This window comes from Ammospiza nelsoni, chromosome 3, assembly GCF_027579445.1.
Source record: "Ammospiza nelsoni isolate bAmmNel1 chromosome 3, bAmmNel1.pri, whole genome shotgun sequence".
Classification (NCBI taxonomy): domain Eukaryota; kingdom Metazoa; phylum Chordata; class Aves; order Passeriformes; family Passerellidae; genus Ammospiza; species Ammospiza nelsoni.
In genome coordinates this window covers 23,279,523-23,301,290 of record NC_080635.1, presented here as the reverse complement: position 1 = coordinate 23,301,290, position 21,768 = coordinate 23,279,523, and the positions used below count along the sequence as shown (strand labels likewise).

The 21,768-nt window shown below is 40.7% G+C and overlaps 1 protein-coding gene across 1 annotated transcript in view; it reads right to left on the bottom strand.

The window, feature by feature from the left end:
- Positions 1-5,533: 5,533 nt before the first annotated feature.
- The window catches only part of LPGAT1 (lysophosphatidylglycerol acyltransferase 1), a 58,875-nt gene continuing 42,640 nt past the window's right edge, over positions 5,534-21,768 (bottom strand). The window contains exons 6-8 of the mRNA XM_059467612.1: positions 20,382-20,508; positions 13,021-13,127; positions 5,534-9,568 (exon numbers count right to left, since the gene is read on the bottom strand). Coding sequence (XP_059323595.1) covers positions 9,417-9,568; positions 13,021-13,127; positions 20,382-20,508 — 386 coding nt within the window. The 3' untranslated portion in view covers positions 5,534-9,416. The remainder of the gene's footprint in view (positions 9,569-13,020; positions 13,128-20,381; positions 20,509-21,768) is intronic.

The window sequence follows — 21,768 nt, the reverse complement described above, 5'->3', positions numbered from 1 at the left end:
GCTGTGGTGGACTGACAGGGGATACAAAAGCAGGAAAGGCAGAGGGGAAAAGCTGCATCAGGGTTTGGTTTTTTCTTTTAAACCTCTCATAACACAAGAGGAGAGAAAGAACCAATGCAAACCAAGAAGATTTATAAGGAATGAAACTTTTTCTGAAAAAAGTGCACTTCTGATAGAGTTTCCAAGTGGCCTGCAGGACTCATTAACCTTCCCAAGCTCAAAAATCATCAGGTCAACAAAATAAAACCAAAACCTGACAGGAAGGAGGTAAACAGAAAGTAAAACAAAAGAGGGATGTAAATTTCAGTGGGCCAGGATATAAACCAACTTCTAGTGGAAGGATTAGGAAGAAAATTCCTATATATAGCAAGGTTATTTGGTGCTTGTCCACTCCAGGGATCCTTACAATTTTCTCTGAGGCACTTGTCCTGACTATTCTGGTGTGAGGATAATGGCTCAGACATATCTGGGGCCTGATTCTCTATGCAGCTCTCTATGCTCTCTATGCATCTGTGCTTATGTAAGAAAGGAAGATATTTTAATAGTTACTCCAGAGATGCAAATGATTAATCTGAAAAATTAGCATTGTATTTATTGCTATTTCTTGCAGAATTGGGGTTTGTAAGCCTGGACCAGAAAACAGAAATGTTGCATTGAGAAGATAAAAGCATAAAAAAAGAATTTGCCATCTAGCTGCTAATGAAATTCTAAGCTTCACAGACGTTTGGGCCAAAGCCCATGAATTATTTAGCCTTGTTACCTGCATAATGTAGGTCACAACCTCCCTCTGTAATTAGGCTAAACAGTACCTACTTCTATTTCAGCTCTGTAATAAAACATTTAAGGCAACAGTTCTGATTTCAGGACTTGAAGGATGGAGAACTAAAAACATGCCCAAGCTGGGGCTTTCCCTCCCTTCCTCATCCTGAGCTCAGCTCATTATATTCTGCATGGAAGTGCTGCCTCCTCAGCGTTTTTTTTTTCCAGCCTGGAGTCCATGACCGACAGCACCTGCTGAGTACTTGTACATAGCAAAGTGGTATTTTACTTAACCCTTGGATAAGCTAAGCAGACAAGGCTTCCTTCTTTCTCTAAGATTTTGCAGATTAACTTTGTGGCTTTAATTGCCTCTGCCTGGGGTCTTTTAAGGGTTGTGTTGGTACAGCTTCACTTCATGTGTGTAAGGCTTACTCAATGATTAATGCTAAAAATCAATCTTGACCTAGATCCTTCTCTCAGCAAACAGACACTTGGGTAAGGGCCTCACAGGAGCAGGTGTCAGAGGCAACCTTTGGTGACTGCTCTCACCAACAGGTGCTTCTGCCTCTTAGCAAATCCTTAGCTGCCTGTTCTGAACTTTAGGGATCAGCTGTGGTACAAACATGGAACATCAAACTGCATCTTGTGAGTATTTCCCATGAGGTTTGGCTGGAATAAGAAAAACCATCAGTTACTGCCTTAAGTGACAGTGCAATCAAGACTTAATATTGGAATAAACAGAAGTGGGAGAAAATTTTTTTGGACAGAAATTAATCTAGTGCCACCTAAGCAACATTGCTTCAGCAAATATTACTGCAGGCCTGTGGGCAATTAACAGACCTTAGTTTTAGGACTCTACTAAATGTTAAATATTATTCACATCTGTTTTTGTCATCAGTTTTGGATAAGGAATCTCCTGAAAAAGCAACCCCACCCACCTTACAGGATACAAGGTTCAGCTCTGAAGGCTCTTAAAATTGCTTGTCCACAAGGTCCTGTAAATTGTTTGGCCATGGTGTAACAGAGCAGAGCACTGCACATAAAATGTTCCACTGGTTTTGCCAGCTGCAAGAGAGTATTTAGTCAGAGCAGTGGCAAAATCCAGAACAAAACAAAACCAAACCAAACCAAACCAAACCCAAAACCAAAAAGCAAACCAAACCATCAGTTCTGTTCTAACAGATTCTAAATTTGGCATTTTCATTGCAGGAAAATGTCAGTCTCATCCAGTGAAGGGAGCTTTTTCTCATCTCTTTCTGTCAGGCATCTTTCTGACATCTTGTGCACTCAAGGCAGAAGTGCAGGACAGCCCCTAACATCTCTGGGTTTCTCCCCTTCAAATCCTTGCTGATGAGGAAGACCCAGTGTGTCTGCCTAAGAGAAATGCAGAGAGAAGGGAACAGCAGAACAGTATCAGAAGCATCTTCAGTGTTGCCAAGAGCACAGAAGGAGTAAAAAACCCAACAGTTTCACTTAAGGGGAAAACACTGACAGGCTCTTCTTTTCTGTCTTGTCTTGCCACTTTGAGTCAATATTCAATACATGGTCTCACTAATGTTGCAGAGGGAAATCCTGCTACCCTCTGCTCCTACTTGGTCTGTCTGCTCAAAGGGTCAAATCTTCCCTTTTATTTACTTCCATGTATTTATAGTGGAAATGCCATGCAGCCCTCAGTTGCCAGAACTTCTCAACTCTTGTGTTTCTGGTTAATTTCTCTTCCTGGAAGACATCTGTTCCTAGTGGCTAGATGACCTTCCTTTTGCTCAGCATCAAACATACACTGCACTAAGTGACTCAGACCATTCAGCAACATGTTCTCCTTAATAACAATCAGTAATAAAAAATGCTTTATTTAATAGAATTTATGAAAATATAGTACATAGTTCAACAGATCTGCAGAATTGTACTAGCTAACTGCAAATGAAAAAATCTTCTCTTCAAAAGTAATTCAGTATAAATTAACCTTTTCATTTTTTTTCCTTCAGGTTCTCAAGTGAGATTATAAAACACCAACTCTATTGTGGCATATAATAATGAGCCACATTTGCCATATGATTTAGTCTTGTAATTCTATTGAGCAAGACCAGTGTTGCTTTTTCCCAAAGCCACACAGAAGAGCTCTACTGAGGTTACCTTATTATTTACTCTTTGTATAGACCCAGAGTTTGATCTTATTGATCCCTTTCACAACATCCACTTTCTTGGAACTTCCAGTTTCCCAAGAAAAACTTAAAAATCTGCATGCCACAGTACTTATCTGTTCTTAGCAGCCTTTAATACTTACACAATAACACCATTTACAACAAACTTGATGATTTATTTTTAAGCAAAAATATTGGCAGCCTTTATTCAGCTGTACCAGATCCCAGCACCAGCTGCTCTGAAATTCCTGATGCACCACTTCTCCAAGCCCATGGAGAAGTCTTAGTCAGACCTGGCACAAAACCAGATTGACATTAGAAAGGACAATTGACCCAAAAGACTTCTTCCTTATTCCACAGAGTGCCCAAGGACATATGGGAAGTTTAAGTTAACAGATTTTGGCTACAGAAAAGTACTGACCAGAAAACCTCCTTTTTTCTCCCCCAGGAGACACCTTTTCTTTGCCTTTGAGATCAAAGTAACTGCAGCATGTAACACCTGAGCACCTCAGGGGCCTGTAACCTTTGTTACCTGTAATCTTTCATTATTTTTCACAGGATGATTTTTTTTTTTTTGTTAAATCAAGACAAAAATGTTTTTTTTGTAAACCAGAGTAGGCACTCAAGACATTCACATACCTTTTAAATTTGCTGTTTCTGCTGAAATTAGTGGTCTTTAAGAATGAAGAGCATCCTTTCAGAAAAGCTGATAGTTACAACAACAGCAAAAATGACAATAGAGTCCTGAGAGATAAAAATTTATTTATCTGATCAGCATGTCATGATATGGTCACAACTCATACAGCTGACATTCTTATAGCCAAGAGGGATGTTTTTTCTTTTTAAAAATACATTTTTCTTTCCAGCAGGAAGGATTTTTTAAAAACAAACATTTCATACTAGGCAGGAATTAAAAACAATGGCTTTTTCAATATGACAACACGGCTGGTAAGCACTGGATACCCCACCAGTGTCTTAATATTCAGATTTCAAGTTTTCCCTCCCACTCCCCAGTTTCCCCCACCCCACACAGAAAAACACCACACAGAAAAACAAGACAAAACCCAGATGGGAAACAAAGAGGTAGACATCACTACAACTATGGCGCTGTTTGGAAATTGTGCGAGATGTCTCACGGTGCTCCAAGGAGCTCCTTTTCCCTTCATCAGACATTGCAGAACTGGGCCCCAGCACTGAACTCCAGAGGTGCCAGGGCTGCAGAATGGGTGGGGCTGTCCCACCTGGCATTGCTCTGCCCAGCTGGAGTTGCTTAAAATCAGATCCCTCTTTGAAACTACGGATCTCACAATGACAACAGCCTCTCCCCAACAAGGCTGGAGTCACATCCTTCTAGGAGGCAAATGAGGCTCAAGGGGGCTCAGGTTCTGCTCTTGGCATGCCCTCAGCTCTCAGAAACTTTAAGAAGACTCATGGCTACAGTGACTTCCAGAGGAACTCTGCAGCTGGGCACTGGCACAGCTTCTAGCGGGTGCTGCAGTGAGTGAGGGCTGCAGAAGCTGCTGGCCCCTCTCTTCCCTAGTGCTCCACTCCTCCTCTTGCCACCTCTGGCACTGAAACATCTGTCTCTGTGTCCTTCCTAATGAGCAATGTTATCTGTCCCAAATTAACACTGCAGCTGTACAGTGAACCAAAGAGTTATTTTACTATTTGTTGTGTTTATAGTAAGCACAGTAAAAATTGTGTATCCATTAGTTAAAAGCACAATAAATACAACCATCAAAGAAAATCTTCTCGTCTATTAAGGATCAGAAGCACATGAAATAGTCTTGAAAAAAAATCAACTGTATTTTTGCCACAGCAAAAAACCCAAAACAAAAAACAAACAAAAAACCCCCCAAAACAAACAAAAAAACAAAAAACCAAACAAAAAACTCTCCACAACAACAAAACTCAAAAAAACCAAAACAAAAAGCCAAAAAATCCCCAAACCCCCCCCGCAAAAAACCCCAAAACTCCCAAAAACAAACAAATAAAAACCAAACAAACAAAAAACCAAAACAAGAAAAAAACCAAACCAAAATGAAACAAAAAAAAAAAAAACCCAGCCCAGGGAAAAGAAAGAGAAATGCTGCTTCTGGTATCTTTATACATTTCTGAAAGACATCTTGGCTACTGGAAAGATTTTATAAAAAAATACCCAATGAAATAAATTCAGTAAAATAATTCCAAACATCACCAGCCCTTTGCAAAACCATTGACAGTCACTCCAGGTTTCCACATTTTATCACACGAAACAAAAATGCAGGTAACAGAGAAGGGAAGGAGAAAACTGGAGGTGAAGATAACTGCTATAAAAAAACCCCTTTTCATCATACAGTATGAACATCATGGTGGAGTAATTTTAAGTAACTAGCTCATTTTAATAGGACAGTTGTTCAGTGAATAATTACTTCATTATCTCATGATAAAATAAAAGGTCTAACTTTAAAATGCATAAAGTCCTTCCAATGACGACTTCTATCACAGCCAGGCAGTCTACAGCTCTTACAGAAAAAGCAGAGCTGCTCAGAAGCATTTCTAATGTATGCAGACATTTTGAACCAGAGTATAGTTTCCATTTTGCTCTTCCCATCTATTTTTTAAAAGAAGTGTAAAAACTATCAAGTATGCAATTTTGCAAAATAACCCTTTATTTCATATGGCTCCATTATTTCCAAAAAATACAGAACCCCAGATGTATAACTATTTTGTGTGATTGTATCAGATCACCACAAAATCTTCAGCTGACTGTCAAGAGAATGTATCCAAGCCTGGGCTCGTGGTTTGGAAATCCCAGTTTTAGGTACCTTTGGTCCCAAAATTTACGTCAAGGCAAAGCGGAGCAGTTGAATCCTGTCACACACAGTGATCGGTATCTGTTATTATCTTGTACAAACAGGTGAGAAAAGTTAACAGCACTTTATGGCAGTGTCACACAAAGAAAAGTTCTACCAACTGCAAGCCAAGTGAACAAGAACAGTACACAGTGATCGCTTTATTTTTACTGCAAGAAGATGCACCTTATTTGCGACGTGGGGGAGGAGGGAGATGGAAGCTTTTCATTTTCCAGGAAATCAAGGTAAACTGAAATTTCACTTTTCAACATCTGGTGATATCAACTTTAAAAAAGGAAAAAAAAGAAGAAAAAGAAACACAACTGTGGCAAGATTCAACAGAACCACACATGGAACCCAAGTGAGACTGAAATGATGGCGCACTCACCCCAGGGCACTGAGGAAACTGCTTGGTGTGGATGGACAGGTGCTCTTCACATCATGGGATTCACAGAGCAGCAAAGCTAAACCATGAGGACTGACACAACTTCAACTCTAACAACTTCTTTATGAACAATTAAACATAGAAACGTGGAGATGTTTTGTGGGCAACCCTAGCAGAGAACCATCTTTATTCTTATTATCTGCAATGCACTCAAATCGCTCTGTTCTCACTTCTGTGTGCAACAGCTTTCAGCTGGAATTTTTTCTGTGAATTTTTCATTTTTGATAATTTTACACATTTTTCCATTATTTTTCCCCTAATACAAATTCAATGTGATATTAATTTGTGATCAACTGTACAGTTCATTCATGTTTGTGGCAAAACACATTTTGAACTCTCCAGAGGAGGCAACCCATGGATGGTGCAGCAAAATGCCCAAACTGCAGCAGACAGAAATTTGTGTTTTACAGACTCACCTGCTAAGCTCCAGACAGTCTGGACCAGCACGGTATTTTTAGCACTGAATTTCCTACATATTGTATCCATTTTACATTCTTCCCTTCATAGCAAAACTTATTTTATCCAATTTATTATCTTTCATGAAGCAGCATCCAGGATCATGCTGGGGGGCTCCTCTGGTGTTGCTTTCCCACAGTTTCATTCCGGTGTCACCCACAACTTGGCTGTACAGAGCTGTGGTGTCAGGCGCTCTTCACAATTCCCAGTGCAGGCATGAGAGAAGCCTGGGACTGACACTGTTTCCACACCCTACTGAAACAACAACCAGTGCTTGGAAACAAACCTCTTGTAAGAGTAAGAACTACAGAGGAACAAAGTGAAAATGAACAGGACCAGATCAATCAAACGCTTGTCTGAAACATGACTGCGCAGTGCTAATTTCTTGAGGCAGCACGTGAACACTTGCTATTGACTGCAACCCACTGGGAAAATAAAAATACTGCATTTGACAAAACAAGATGCTCTTACATGGAGTTCACAGGGTCTATAAGGAACAATCTCCTGATGGGAGTAACTGCTGTGCATTCTGCTTATATAAACTTCCCTTTTTGCATCAGTCCAGTCTGTCCTAGCTCAAAATAAAATGAGCTGTACTCAGGGCATCTCTGTGGCTCTGATCGAACTACATGGGGGAGGATAGCTAGTGAGTAGCTTGCCACCTGCCTTTTGGAGTTGAGTCAGTCCCATGGGCAGCAGAAATAACCACTTACACACAGCAGTGCTGGGCTGCCCCAACACCCCCCTGTCAAATGGCAGATTAAATACATTCATTCCATCAGCTGAACTTCAGCAAGAACAACATGAAACAACAAAACTCCACAGACTCCCTTCCCTATCATGGCACAGCTACCTCTTTTTAATGGTTACACCAGAATTCAGGTGCAGAGATGGTATTTATAAACAGCATCCTGCCTCAAACATGAAGCTATTGGTAACCACTGTACTTTTCCTCCAGCCTCCTGTGGAGTCAGGCAGGGAACACACACTTCAGGGGACCTCACTGTGGTGTCATTTTGCATCCATCCCCACTGATCAACCACTGCTGCATGGGGAGGGGCAGGGACGGCATATCTGACAAAGTATTTTTCCACAAAGCCAGGGGAAATTGGCACTGCCTCGTGTTTTGGTATGCTCTTTGCCCCCCCCACAGAAAGAGAACACTGGCAAGGTTTTGTATTCTGCACACCACCTCCTGTGATTCATGTAGCAGCAGAGGGAGACAGAAGGGGAATCAATATTGCTAGCTCAGAGCCAAAACTACTGAGGGCTTACTTTGTTCTCAACAAAATTACTCTGTAGAAGGCAGCAGGCCAACATCTGAAGTTCTGGCTACCCTGCCTGTATTTAGAGAGATTAGTTTTATTTTAGGAACCGTTCTCGCAAATCTGTGCATAATCACATAAACACAATGCCAACCAGACCTGCCAGAAGTAAGGCTGTACATCACTGACATCCTTTCAAAAGGATCCTGCACTACACATCTGAAAGTGTCCTCTGTTCCCATCTGCCCTTCAGTTCAACCCCTCCTTATTCCAGTAAGATTTTAGTGGTGAGCTAATTAATACTGCCTTCCATGTAGTTATTCAGAATATTTACCATACTTATTTTTTCAGTAGTATCTTTCTACAGATTTATGATAGCAATTTTACCTATTTTTTTCTTTTTATGAAACTAGTTTTTCTTCTATTTCTCCTTAGCAAAACATTAAGATGGTTGGCATTTAATTATTGAAACTCTCCCACAAGTATATTTAGCACTGTTGCAACTAGCGGGGAGAAAAAGGCCTCTATAAACCACTCCAAGGTCACCTTGGTTGGACTGCAGTATACAAAATACAAATGTGGCTAAAAATCACCAGCAGCACCAGCAGACCTTCAGAAACAGCTAGAATTGCTCTGCCTTCCAATGTGTGACAAACAAAGCTTCCCTCTGTTCCCTACGTTTTATGTCTTTCCTTCACTGACTTTTCACCTTGGAAAGTGCATTTTCAAAACTGGTGGTGACGGTTTAGCTGCATTCTGAGCAAAAAGGGAATTGAACCGAGTGACTTTGTATTTTCCAAGTTTCCCTATAACACGAGACACTGGTAGCACATGGAACTCGGAGAGCTGATGGCAAGACCACAGCAGGGATGGGCTGATTCATCCCACGTGGACAGCTTTTAATCACACCGTGATGCTGCAATGCTTGTGTGAGGACCAGGGCCTCAGAGGACAGACCTGACACCAGATCTTATTTGGGTGTTGGGCTCAGATCGATGTGTCTGCTACAACAACTGCTGACTGCGTAGCCACAAGGACACCTCCACAGCTCTGCTGAGGATTTTGACTCCAGCACAATGAGCTGCAGTAAAGTACACGTTGTGCAAATGAGGAATCTCTACCACACCAATGCTGTACACACTACTGAAGAGACAAGTTGCTGAATTTTCTGAGCTCTAACTACAATGCCAAGAAATACTTGTGGTGACAAAGCTTTCTTGTCACAGACATTCTTCTACGGTGGTTGTACGATTGCACCTTTTGTCCAAATGCTGAATTTGCTTAAGTGTGGGTGAGAGTATACATTTTTAAAAATACAGACAATTCTTAAAATAATACATCATCAGGTCACTATGTTACTGATCTTCACTTTTAGTGGAGTTTAAAATTCCCCCAGAGAGGTAAAAGTCCATCCAGTATTTTCCTTTACTCTTGAATATTCACATTTGCACATACAACATGATACTCATTTGCAAGAGCCTGGATTCCCATTGTGTCCTCAGGTCCCATTCCACTTTTAAAATAGGCAATGGTACAAATACTGAAAGAGGCAGTACCACATCCCTCCTGACAAAAATGCAAATGATTGTATGGCAACCAGCCACAGGTTACTGAGGGTCATCTCCCGAGAAATCGCTTTTGTCTGACCCTGGGGTGGTGGAAAAGCTCCTGCAAGAGAAAAGAAAACACATTTAATGCTTTGCCCAGGGATGACAGCCTTAATGCACTTTATAGCTTCTCTACTGCTTGTCCCAGCCATGGTGCCCACACACAATTAACTGGGTACTGCTCTATGCTCTAATGCCATCAAATTTATGAAAGATTCTCCAGAAGCCTTCAAGAAAATAAAAAACCCCAAACCAAAACACAATCCCTTAATTAATAAGAGTAATTTTCATTTCCTTATAAACTGTAAGCATAAACCTGAAAGCATTCCTTAGAAGCTGCTATCACTGTACTACAACCTTTGCAGAGAAATCCAACTGTCAACTAAGTTTTGTGTTATTTTTGAAGTTCTATTAGTACCTCCATGATCAAATTGAATGGATTCCATATTAAACTCTACAGCTGTTTGGTGGTGATGCTGTATACTGTGAAGAAGCAACACACATATGTTCTTGAGGTTCCTCTTGAAAATGTAAATACACACACAACACCCTCTTCTTTAAAGAACGGCTCCCATATATTGTTTGAACACTCAGCCATACTGACTAAGGAAACATTATCATTTGCCATAGAGCTTTCCAGAAATTCTTTACTGAAATCCTTGCTTAGATGGGAAAGACTGGAAGAGATTCATCTGACAATAAAATTTGTTTTTTCCATACTTTGACTTTTTCTCACTTGCAACACTAAATTAAATGTGCCTGAATACATCAGAGCTTTATGACTGTAAGCAAACTATCTGCATATATTTACATCAGCATATTAAATCATCTGTGTTACATTGTACTCAGATGCACAAAGACTTGATGACACAAAGTACTTTTATTGCTGTTAATCCCGAACAGGGGATAGAAAACTCTGAATTACACCAGAGAAGATGATGTACTTGCTGCAGCATTATGGAGTCTCAGCTTCCCTAAGAAGAAAATGAAATTAATGATTCAAAGAGTAAAGATGCAGCAATGTCAATTTTTAATATTGGGAACCACACAATTTGGGCAATTAGATACCATCAGCAGCTTATCTCTGTGCTTCACATTTGCAATCACTGGAGGAACTGCAATCAAGCATTTGAGACAAAGCTTTTCTTCCTGCATGAATGCTCTTAATTAAAAAAAAAAAAAAGTAAACAAGGAAAAAGCCTAAAAACATCCTTGGTGAGTCCCATCCACCTCTCCCTGACAGGTATTTCACACTTGGGCAGATTTGCTACATCATTATTCCCCAGTAACTCACAGCTAAGCTTCTTTCTATCTGTCCACTCTAGGCTAGATTTGTTCTTCCATGGCCCATTTGTTTTTCTGTACCAACACTGACCTCTGCTTTAAATACCTTTTCTTTTTCCCTGGTAGGTACAGAGAGCTGTCTCCCCCTCTCCCTCCCAAGGCAGCTCTGCCCCTTCCCTTTCCCAGCTGAGACAAGCCAAGTACTTTTAGCTGTCCTTCACAGAAACTACTCCTCCTTCCCTTAATCTCAGCTCTGATTAGCTGTCCCTCTTCCCAGTTCCATTTATATTCCTTGACAGGGAGAATGGACAGCATGCAGATTTCCAGAAGAGGTTTCCAATCTGGCACAACAAGGAGTGTTTCCATAGCATTAGGGAAGCCATTCCTTACTCTTTTCATCACCTCACACCACTTGGCTTCTGAGCACAGGGAATGAGGAGCACAATGATTTCAGTACACCATCACTTTTCCAACTGCTCCTAGCCTATGGTTGGGTTTTTTTCCTTAATTGGTCCCCAAGGGTTTTTGTCCTGCTAAATGAAATCTCACTTGTGTTACTGCAGGCTTCAAGGTTGTCTTGCTGAAGAGTTCAGAGAAATCAAGAACTTGCCAATACAAGTTTTCCACTAACTGCCTAAAACAGGAGTCTGTTACTGCAGCTATTAACTTGAAATGGTTCTAATTTTATAAATGAAATGTGCAAAATGCACCTGTAAAAAATTATGAGATTAGCTTAATGTCAAATTGTAGGCATACTTTTTCTTTTGGTTTGGATTTCCAGAGGTCTAATATTACAGATGATTTAAGTTCTTGACACTTAAGAGTACAGCAAAATGGAGAAAGGTGCTCTGGGTTTTGTTTCTTTCTCTTCCCAAATAAAAATAAGCCAAGAAATGAATTCTTGGCTTAGTCAATGCAACCTTTTAAAGTTTCACAGAGCATTAAAATGTTACTCCAGCTTTTTGAAGTAAGCTTTATTAAGAGAGAATAGTTCCCAAGCAGTGTGTATTGTAGAATAATATAATGATAACAATAATAATGATTGATTCTAACAGAAACAGCCCTAAGTCTTAAAACCACCCCCTCCTGTGACCATGTGCCAGGTGAGTACAAAGCTGGCTCTTGAGCAGCCTCAGGGACTCCTCTCAGAGTCAACCTCAGGACCTTTCCAAGGGGTTCCCAAAAACTGCAGCAGCACTTTTTCAATAGGCCAACTAAAGCAATGCAAGCAAGTTCTCAAAAAGTATAAATGGCAGTAACTCTAAATTATACTAATTTATGCCTAATAAGGTCCTATGTCACAGCATTTACATTTAAAACGTGTTTATTAATTTATACTGATTGCACTGGCAAATTATTACCAATTATGCTATTTTTGAAGTGCATTTTAATGAATAAACCTGATTATATTAATTATACTCTCAGAAATTCTGGACTAGTTAGATTTTCTGGGTATGACTTATTTCAATAGCATAAAATAATGTCACAAAACCAAGAATTCTTTATAATGTATTTGCTACACATGTATTTTAAAATATATTCACAAAGTTATTTGTGTAATAAAGTCCAATATATACATTTGGATGTGATTTATATAGCAGAGTCTGAACTCTGCCATCAATGGTGGCTGAGTGACAGCAACATTTCATAAAACAGAATACAACTGTGGGGTGTTAAAGAATTCTATTAATCTCTTTAAGCACTTGGATTGATAAATTAGGTACTCAAAACTAAATTAAAGCAGACTTTGCAATAAATCATCTCACAGAAGAAGCATCTTCATTTAACACAGTCACCCAGGAATACTAAACTCAGCTGATTTGAGACAGTGAACACTTCCCATCAACAACTGTGATGAACAGGGCTGCAAGATCACAGCTCCAGAATGTGAGCCATGTAATTCTCACAGGCCCTTCCAATCATACTTCAATCATGGAGCTTTGCCATGAAGTCCCAGAGCAGCACATTTCACAGCTGAGCTGTGTGTTACTTTTTTGACAGCTCCCAAATGCTACCCGGCTTCTAGTGTTTGCCCAGGTAATTTACCTTTCCTAGATAGTTCTTTAATCACACTTTTTGCCACATAAAAAACAGTAATAATAGCAGTAATTGTAATAGCAGTAATTGTATCACACATGTGAAGGAATTACACATTCCTGAACCATTCTGAGATCCTTGTAAGGAAAGCCATTAGCAAAGCACAGTTCTCTCTGCTAGGTAGCATCCTACCTGTTTCATAGAAATGTGTCAAGAGGTTCTCCTTTTCAATGAATCGTTGATACAGCCAGTTTGTGAGAGCTTCAGGCTCTAAAGGTACATCCTTCACTGGAAAAATCCTATCAAAGAAACAAACACAAATTAAACCTAGCAAATGTTTTCTGCATGTGGAGAACAAAACTCTTCTGCCCCAGCCCACCACAAACCAGACAGAACAAGACTTTTATATAAATCTAGCTGCATGATTTGCACTCTCTCCAACTCACAGATCACAGAGGCATGAAGGGTACAAGAGTGGGAAACTCCAGGCTGCCATCCAGAACCACACAGAAGACACTGGCATCAGTCTCCACCAAATGCTGCACTACAGCTTTTGATAAAAACTACTAAGGCACTGGTTTGTTATTTTTTTAACAGAATACCACCACACTATATTATTATTCCCTAAGAAGAATACAAACCAAGGGGAATGAAAGAAATAAAAAAATGAGAAAGTTGATTCACAGCTTTGAAGAAACAATTGAGCAGGCAGAAGCCACATAATGACATCACTAAGTACCAACAGCTCTTCCACATCCCAGAAAACAAGCTCTCTGTGCTTTTCAAAGGATGCTGGCACCTTTCTCTGAAATTCACAAGGCACATTTTACACTGAAAACTGACCCTGTACTCAAATATTGCTGCTCTGTTTTAAAAACACCAATGAGAGAATTGCTAGTGATTTTGTACTTCGGTGGCTTAGACAAACAGACACCCGGAGCAGAATTCACTGGGGTACACACACCCTGAAACTCCCAAATTACCCACCACACCTCACTGGATTATTTCAAAATAGAATTTCCAATCTCACAGTAAGTGTGAAAGCTCCTCAGCAGACCCTCAGTGCCTTCTGATATATAGAAGAACTTACACATCCACAGTGCTGTACTGGCAGGACAAGGCAGGAGAGATTTGTGTACCAGGCTAACCTGGAAAATTAACACTCTGAAATGCAAGGCCTTTACTGTAGGTTTCTCTTTCCAGGTGAGCTCCCACTGAGCTTCTCATTTACACCACGCTTCTATTTTCATTAGTGAATTTCCATTTAATTTTCAACACAGTCTTTCTCAACTGACCATACTGCAAAGAATTGGAAGTAACACCACAATCATCTGGGAAGTCTCTGGACAGATATGGGAATTTCAGAATAAGAAAATAAGGCACTTCTGAAGAATGCTTTGTTGCTGTTATAATTTCAACATCTTTGCCAGCTTTGTTCGTTTGTCATCTGTCCTTCCTCCTTTCAGTCTGATGCATGGAAGAATAAGCTGGAAGTGGGGGAGTCAAGCAGCAAGCATTGCTCTAAGGAGTGAATTACAAACCACAGTGCTTTGGCATATAAAGACAACTTCAATATAAGGAGATGAACCACTTTATTTACACACCATGGTATCACCATGAACTCAGCTATCTCTGTAGCCTTTGGAGTAACTCTATCTACACCCTCCTGGCACTGTGGAGCTCTCTATGCTCCAGTAAAGCCAGTCTTGGTAACCAGAAATTAGCAACTGTTATCTCAGATAAAACAGAGTTTGAAGGAAAGTCTTTGCCCAAAGACAAATGTTATGAAATGGCGCTTCAGTAATCAGCTCAAGTATTCAGTCTGCATATTAGGAACAAAGACAAACAATAAAGAACTATTTTATCTTGAAGCCCAGATGCTGTACAGCAGGTTAAAATTAAACCACCTAGCAGCAAGTAAAAAACACACCCACAGAGTAAGAACTATTTTGCTGAGGGCAGAACACTAAGAAAGACTTACTCTGTGTCCCCAAACACAACTGGGCTGCCAAGCACTATTTTTACTCTCTTCTGCCAAGCTGCTGTGAAGAGATAAAAGGCTCAGCAACTGAATATTGTGTTTCACAGAGTATTTCTGAAGGACAGATGCTTGCTTACACAGGTTTTAAGAGGGCTCAAAACTAAGAGAACGTGTGTTGCCTCAGGACAGAAGTGCAGGGTTACCTGGCTTCACATGCAGTCTCCATTGTAGACTGTTAAGATGTTCCTCACCTCTGCCTTCATTTCTCCCTGACCTAATGGGTAACAACTCTGTTTTGTCAAGAAGACTCCTCCTAATCTGGAAACATCACAGGATCTTGCAAGATACCTGCTACAACAATTTCTGAGCTGGCAGTTTAATGGAGCAGTGCAGTAGCACAGGTGATAGCAGCTCTGTGAGAGACTAATGGAAGCACTGCACACCAATTCCCTGCTTGAATCCATCCAGGCTCTTGTGTGGATCAATAATGCTACCAGAATGCTTCAATCTCTGGAGATAAACTCTGCTGCTCTGAAGTCTGAGAAGCAGCCACTGCTACACCCAGACTGAACAAACATTAACAGACTGAAAAACAACTTGTTTTCCAGTAATGCTACACTGGCTGCCACACTCAGCAATGGTAAGTGCTGGTGTATTTAGAAGCATTTTCAAATGTATTTTTAGATTATCCAGAGTTATTTTTACCAGCAGAACATTCTTACTAATGACTGATCTAAATTAGAGATTAAATATTAAAAAAAAATCCTCAAACTCTGGAAAGAAGCCCTTTCTGTACTTGATAAGGCAAAGTTAAACCCTCCTATATTTAACCTAAACATACTGCTAATGCCATGGTTCTCTGCCCATCAGATGGCTCAGCTGGCATCTGTGTCTTACAAGAACACTCTCTTGAAGGAGACTGGGTTCAGGAAGGTGAGTGAGCAAGTCTACTGTTACAGAACTCCCCACACAGGCAATCCAAAAGAACAGCAGAGAGCCACTGCTCTGACAGGAGCTGGCATCTGCCAGGTCCAGCGTTAAAAGATGCAGAAGAAAGTTCCCTATTTTCAGTGAGATAGGGAAACAGGTGTCCATGTGGTCAGGCATGAGCATCAGCTTGGCTCCACCCCACCTCTGGGTATGCAGGATCAGGAATGCCATTGGAAGCAAACAGCTTGCTTATCTCCTCAGGGGAATAAAATATCATTGCACAGAACTGCCAAGGCAAGGAATAACATCAACATGTAACATCTGGAGCTCCTGGAGTCTCTGGGGCACTTGGATCTTTCTAGCTTTTGGGTAAAACTAACTTCACATTCATTAAAATAAGAGCATCTTTATTCCTGGTGTGGCAAACAAGGAATTTAATAGGACTGGATAAGAACTTGACCAGAAAATTCAAGCAGAATGGAAATACCTTTTTTTGCTCCTCATCACAGGAACAGCTGATTTTCTGTCCCCAGGAAAAGTGGGGAAGGGGCTAAAAGCAGTGGCAGCATAGGCTGCACCCTGGGAAGTGAAAAGTGGTGGTGGAAATAAAGACACATTTCAATGGGAATCTGCAAAGAATCTTCTTCCAGTAAGCATCACCCGGCAGCTGGAGGTGGCAGCAGCTGCAGGGACAGAGTGGGTACCTGACTGAGGGATGGCCACTTCTTAAACTGCTACACACATTTGTGTCCATGTCCCAAACCAGATTCTATTACAATAAATGACAGTCCAGGAAAAAAAAAGGATTTTAAAAACCAGGAGATCTAACTGCCAAAGACATGCTGGTATATGTGAGAATTGTGGAGAATTAGCTACTGATAGGCTGTTTCTCAGAAGACACCAAAGGATTTTTAGAAATATTTAGAAATATTTGTAAGTTTTATCTTATCTATCTTAAGAGATAAGATAAAACTTATCTCTTTTAAGTTGTTCTTACCGGAGAAACAACCTCTGATTCTGTATTTAAATTCTGAAATTCATGGCTACCACTTTAACTACTAACTGCCTTTTATCACCTGTCCTACCCTGAATTGAAGTCCTGTATTACTTGCTACTCCATACAAGTATGATATTATTTGCTGCTTCAATGGCTCTAAATAAACCCAGGACAGTGGAGGCTGTTGGTAGATGTCAGGCATGACCAAAAATAAGTTACTTGCGTATAAAAGTGCATGAAAATACACTGCCAAACGGGATGCCCTTCTGCAACATTCATTCAGCAACCACAATGCACTTCATCTTATTTATAGCTCGGAGCCTGGCTTATTTCAATAGCTCTGTATCAATGCAGACACAAAAATAGAACTTGCTCAGCAGCTGACAGCTTGTTTCAGCAGTGGCACAGCACAAAGGCTGGCAGGGGAGGAAAGGGGACAGAGTGGAGCAGCGTGTGTGACTGCCATGCACGGCCAGCCCTGCGTCACAGCTGACTCAGGCTGGCTCTGACGTCAGGGCTGCGGCACACAGCCACTGTCACACAGCCCAGACGTGGCATGGGAGCAGCCAAGGGCACCACCCTGCAGGAAACCAAGGCAAAAAAACCATCCCTGACCGAGGGGACGCTGAGCACTGAGCCAGCTTCACAGCCAGGGGGTTTATATTTGCAGGTCTCAGGTTCTGCCAACAGAACTGCAGCACACAAGAAATCACTGCTGGAGAAAGCTGGTGTTCAGCTAAGAAACACCAAACCAATCAAACTAAACAAGTGCCTGGTGTGAAATGAAAAGAAATAAAGCCCAAACTCGACTCATGGCACAGAAATGGTGGGAGCTGAGAAGGGCAGCCAGTCCGTGGCCTCGCTACATGGTCACCAAAGCACTCAGCTTATTTCTGCTGAGAGCAATTGCAGTGAGCCGGGATTTACAGGCAACACACAGCACACAAGGACCCAAGCATAAACCTAAACTCTGTGAGAAGAGCAAACAAACGTTTCCAACAGACTCATTACAAGGCAGGTCTTACAGTGATGCCTCTAGTTTGACATGCTTTGCATGCATTGACATCTCCCACAAAAATCTCAGTGCCATTTGGCCTGGAGGAAGTTCATTAGATATTTTCTTGAGTATTTTAGAGAGCAAACTGAGTTTTGCAGCACTTTCCAGTAAGTTATGAGAAAAGTCAGTCAGGGTCAAAAAGCTATTCAATAGATGGGTAAAGTTCTCACACCTTGTGTTGTTAGATCCAAAATGGTAACTGTTCTTTTTTCTAGGGAGGTTTCTTTTGACATTCTGAGGAAAATCAGGCCACAGCTTAGTCTAATTATGAACTTCTGAAAATTGTGTCATTTGTACTGAAAATTGAAGTTTGAAAAGCAAGGTTCAACTCATTATCAAAACTGAGCTTTCAAAAAAAAAAAAAAAAGATTATTGGATTAAACCAAGCCTTCTCTGCCCTTTCCACCAGCCAGAAAAGCACCTAAAAATTATAACATAAGACTCCTTGCTGTGTTCTTTTCTGCTGCTCCCTGAGCAGGATGAAAAAGAAGTAATCCTGCAGCAAAGGCCCAGGCTAGGAGAAAAGGCAACCACCAGATTTTACAGTCTGTAAAGCAGAAAGAGACAGGTGGTGATCCAGGGGCACAGCAGAAGGGACTGACTGAGCCACCAGAACAAAAGCAGCTCTGCAGTCTCTTCTGCTCCAGTTGGAGTGGCACAGAAAATGCTCCTTTTTTCCCCACTGCTGTCAGACATCAATACCTCACTCTGGACTACTCTAAAAGGGAATAAGCATGTTTAAATCCTGATTCTTCTTCCATACAACACAGATGGCATTTGGACAAAACTATTCTTCACTTTTTCCAAAGGGGTGCTTTTTTCCCCGCTATAACTCAGTTACAAGAAACTACATGAGAAACTATTGTGCTCTCTTCCCAGTTATTTCCAAATTACCCTTAAAATTTATTTCAAATGTTATCTCCCAAGACATTCCAAATTACAAAAAATGAGCAAGGTTTTATTTCACTAAATGCAGGAAAGTGTAACACCAGTACAGACAGACTAGATGTACATTTAAAGAAAATTTCAGAGGACGTCCATGTGCCCACCTGCACCCACCTCAGAGTGCAGGGGCCATGTGCCCCAAGAACTACCAGGACTGGAGGACAGAATGAGCTCCAGGCAAACCCAAGACATTCTGGGCTCCTTTCAGAGCCGTCACACCCTGTGTTTCGCCAGGGAGAGATACTGCATGGCTTTCCATCTGGGACACACTTCAACTGTTCTTACAGGGTCAGCCATGACAAACAGAGCTTATTAAAAACACACAGAAAGCAGTCAAACAGAGAGGCTTGCCCCTGCCTAACCCAGTGACTTAGACCCTCTGGAAGAAAATAACAAACTTACACTCCAAAAAAAAAAAATTATATTTTTCTTAGAATTTCAGTACTACAAGAATTTGAACATTCAAGTTCAATGCAAAAAAGGTTGCATCATATTTATGCTTGTGATCAAAGATAGGTCTGAATATACATTTAGAAGCAGGAAATTAATTCAACTTACATTAACTTACTGTTGTTTTCAAAGAATGTATTTTTGGAAATATTTTTCAGAAGAATTCTAAATACATTCAACTTGCAATTATCCCAGAGATCTGAGAGAGTACTAAGGTGACCTGAATAAAGGACAACAGATATAATGCTATCTTACATAAATTAGGGTGTAAGTATGTTCACCTTCAGGGAAACTTGGAAGGCAGCTTTCTATAAAAAGTAAGGACAGATTTAAACAGAGCTCCTGTACTCTGCATCACACAACACTGCCACAGCTGTGATGATGGAGAAGGTCATTCCCACTTAAACTGCCACCCAGGGGATCCACACAAGAATACTTGAAAGCTTTCTGTAAAAAAAGCTCTCCAAATCATCAAGAGGGAGTAAGACAAAATAATGTGATTTTGGGATAAAATTCAACACCTTAGTATAGGAAAAGTGTTAAAATACTCATGGAGTGACTTGGAACTCACTGTAAACTAAAAGCAAAATTCAACTTCTCTCCATCAGTTTAGGTCTTGAGACAAAGAACTGCTGAGGAGAAAAGTTTTAATAGTCTCCCATCCCAGCTGTCAATGAGAGTTGTAACTTTTACAAGCTGCTTTTTCCAGTTGCTTTGCTCAACTACTAAAATCATTATTTGAGTGAAAAAATCATTCTCAACTACTAAAATTATTCTTTGAGTGAAAAAGCTGGCATTTCTTTGTCAGAAAGTTAAATAGAATATTTTAATAGGAAATCTGTTTACTTAACAATAGTGATTTTTATTTAGTTGTCATTACTAAAAACAAAATTTTAAAAAGTTGGGTTTAGCAGCACCTTAACACTAAAGATGACCTAGTCTTTAGATATATTTCCCACAACTCTATTCAACCACAGGACATTAGTTCAAAACTTAAATGTCTGTCCTAAGATACAGAATAGCCACTAAACTTAAAAAAAAAAAGATTGATTGTGTTTAAATGACATGAGTTGCCCACCTGTATGAGACACAAACACCCACTCCCACTACTCCTGATTTCCCCTATCCTGAAATGCCACAAGGGATTTGTGAATCCTTGAGCTCAGTGCAGGAGGAGCAGCCTCATTTCCCACCTGTAATGTACGTGTGTCACTGCTGGTTGTCGGTAGCCAAGAATCCAGGTCTGGATGTCTATAGGTTCACCTTTGGGATATGCAATGGTTGTATCTATCACCCACTGGAGGCCTTTGGATTTGCTCTCTAGGAACAAAAAAGAAAATTTCACATCACTTATTTGAGAGTTATGCAATTTTTGTATCACTTCATGATGTATGAGGCACAAATAAGACCATCAAAAAATCAAATCCGGATTTCATTACAGGGCACAGAAACACCCTTACAAACTTCAGCTGGACCTAGATTTTATTTCATGGTTACTTCTGTTGTTCTTAGATACTGTGGTACACAGAACAAGTTCACTCGCCAGGTTTGAGTACAGTCACAGACATCTTGGCCCCAAGGTCAGGTGCTTCCCCCCATTCACCAAAAGGAAAAATCCCAAAGTAAACATCCAAGCTTCTTGGTCTGCACTTCAAGCACATGTGCACCTGGGCCTTTCTAAAAGATCACTGATGGAACAGCAGCCATTCAGATCCCTCAAAGGCTCTTAAAAATGTGAGTTGCAGGATGAAGAGGAAAAGCATCACTTTCAGGGTGTGCTCAGGGTAAGAAAGCAAGGAACAGAAGCTGGTCAGATTTCACAGTGGGGAAGATACTGCACCCACAAGGTTCCAGGAGAGGCTGACCCATATGCTCATATGCTGCTCAGCTCATTTAGAAACTGGAAAAAGATCAAAGGAGGTGAAAATATTTGCTATTAAGATGAGTAAAGAGAATCAAACCTGTGGGTCCCTTCCAACTAAGAATATTCCATTACTCTATTAAAATCTGAACATAAGTTACAACCACCAACAGTCCAGGTCATAAATCAAGAACCCCTCTCTGGCATGTCTTCAATTCCCAGGTTTGCTAAGAGGAGAGCAGCAGATCTGCAGAGCAAACCAAGAAGGAAGGCCACATTGCCAAGATGGCACTTGGAGTTTAGCCTGTGAATTTTCTCTCTGTTCTGGAGCTGTCCTGTGTTTGAGGTCACATTCTGCCCAGGCCAGCAGAGTAATGCTCACTTACTGCCTGACACACCAGTACAACATGCTCACACCACACCAGGCAGTATCTCTGAGGATTTAAAAAGCTGACTATCACAAACAGCCACCCATGGGCAAGAGCATGTAAGAAGTGTTAGCTTTTAGTACAAAGCACAATACTCTTCAAACCTGCAGCTGAGAAAGCTACAAGAGAAATGTAACAGAGGTTGACAAGAACATTGTCAGCACCAAGAACATGTATGGGGATTGACTGTTCACCATCCTTCCCTATACAAGGACAGACACTCAAAATTCAGCCAAGAGGAAAAGTTTTCATAGAAAACAGAAAAATGATTCACTGTGCAGAGGGGGAAAA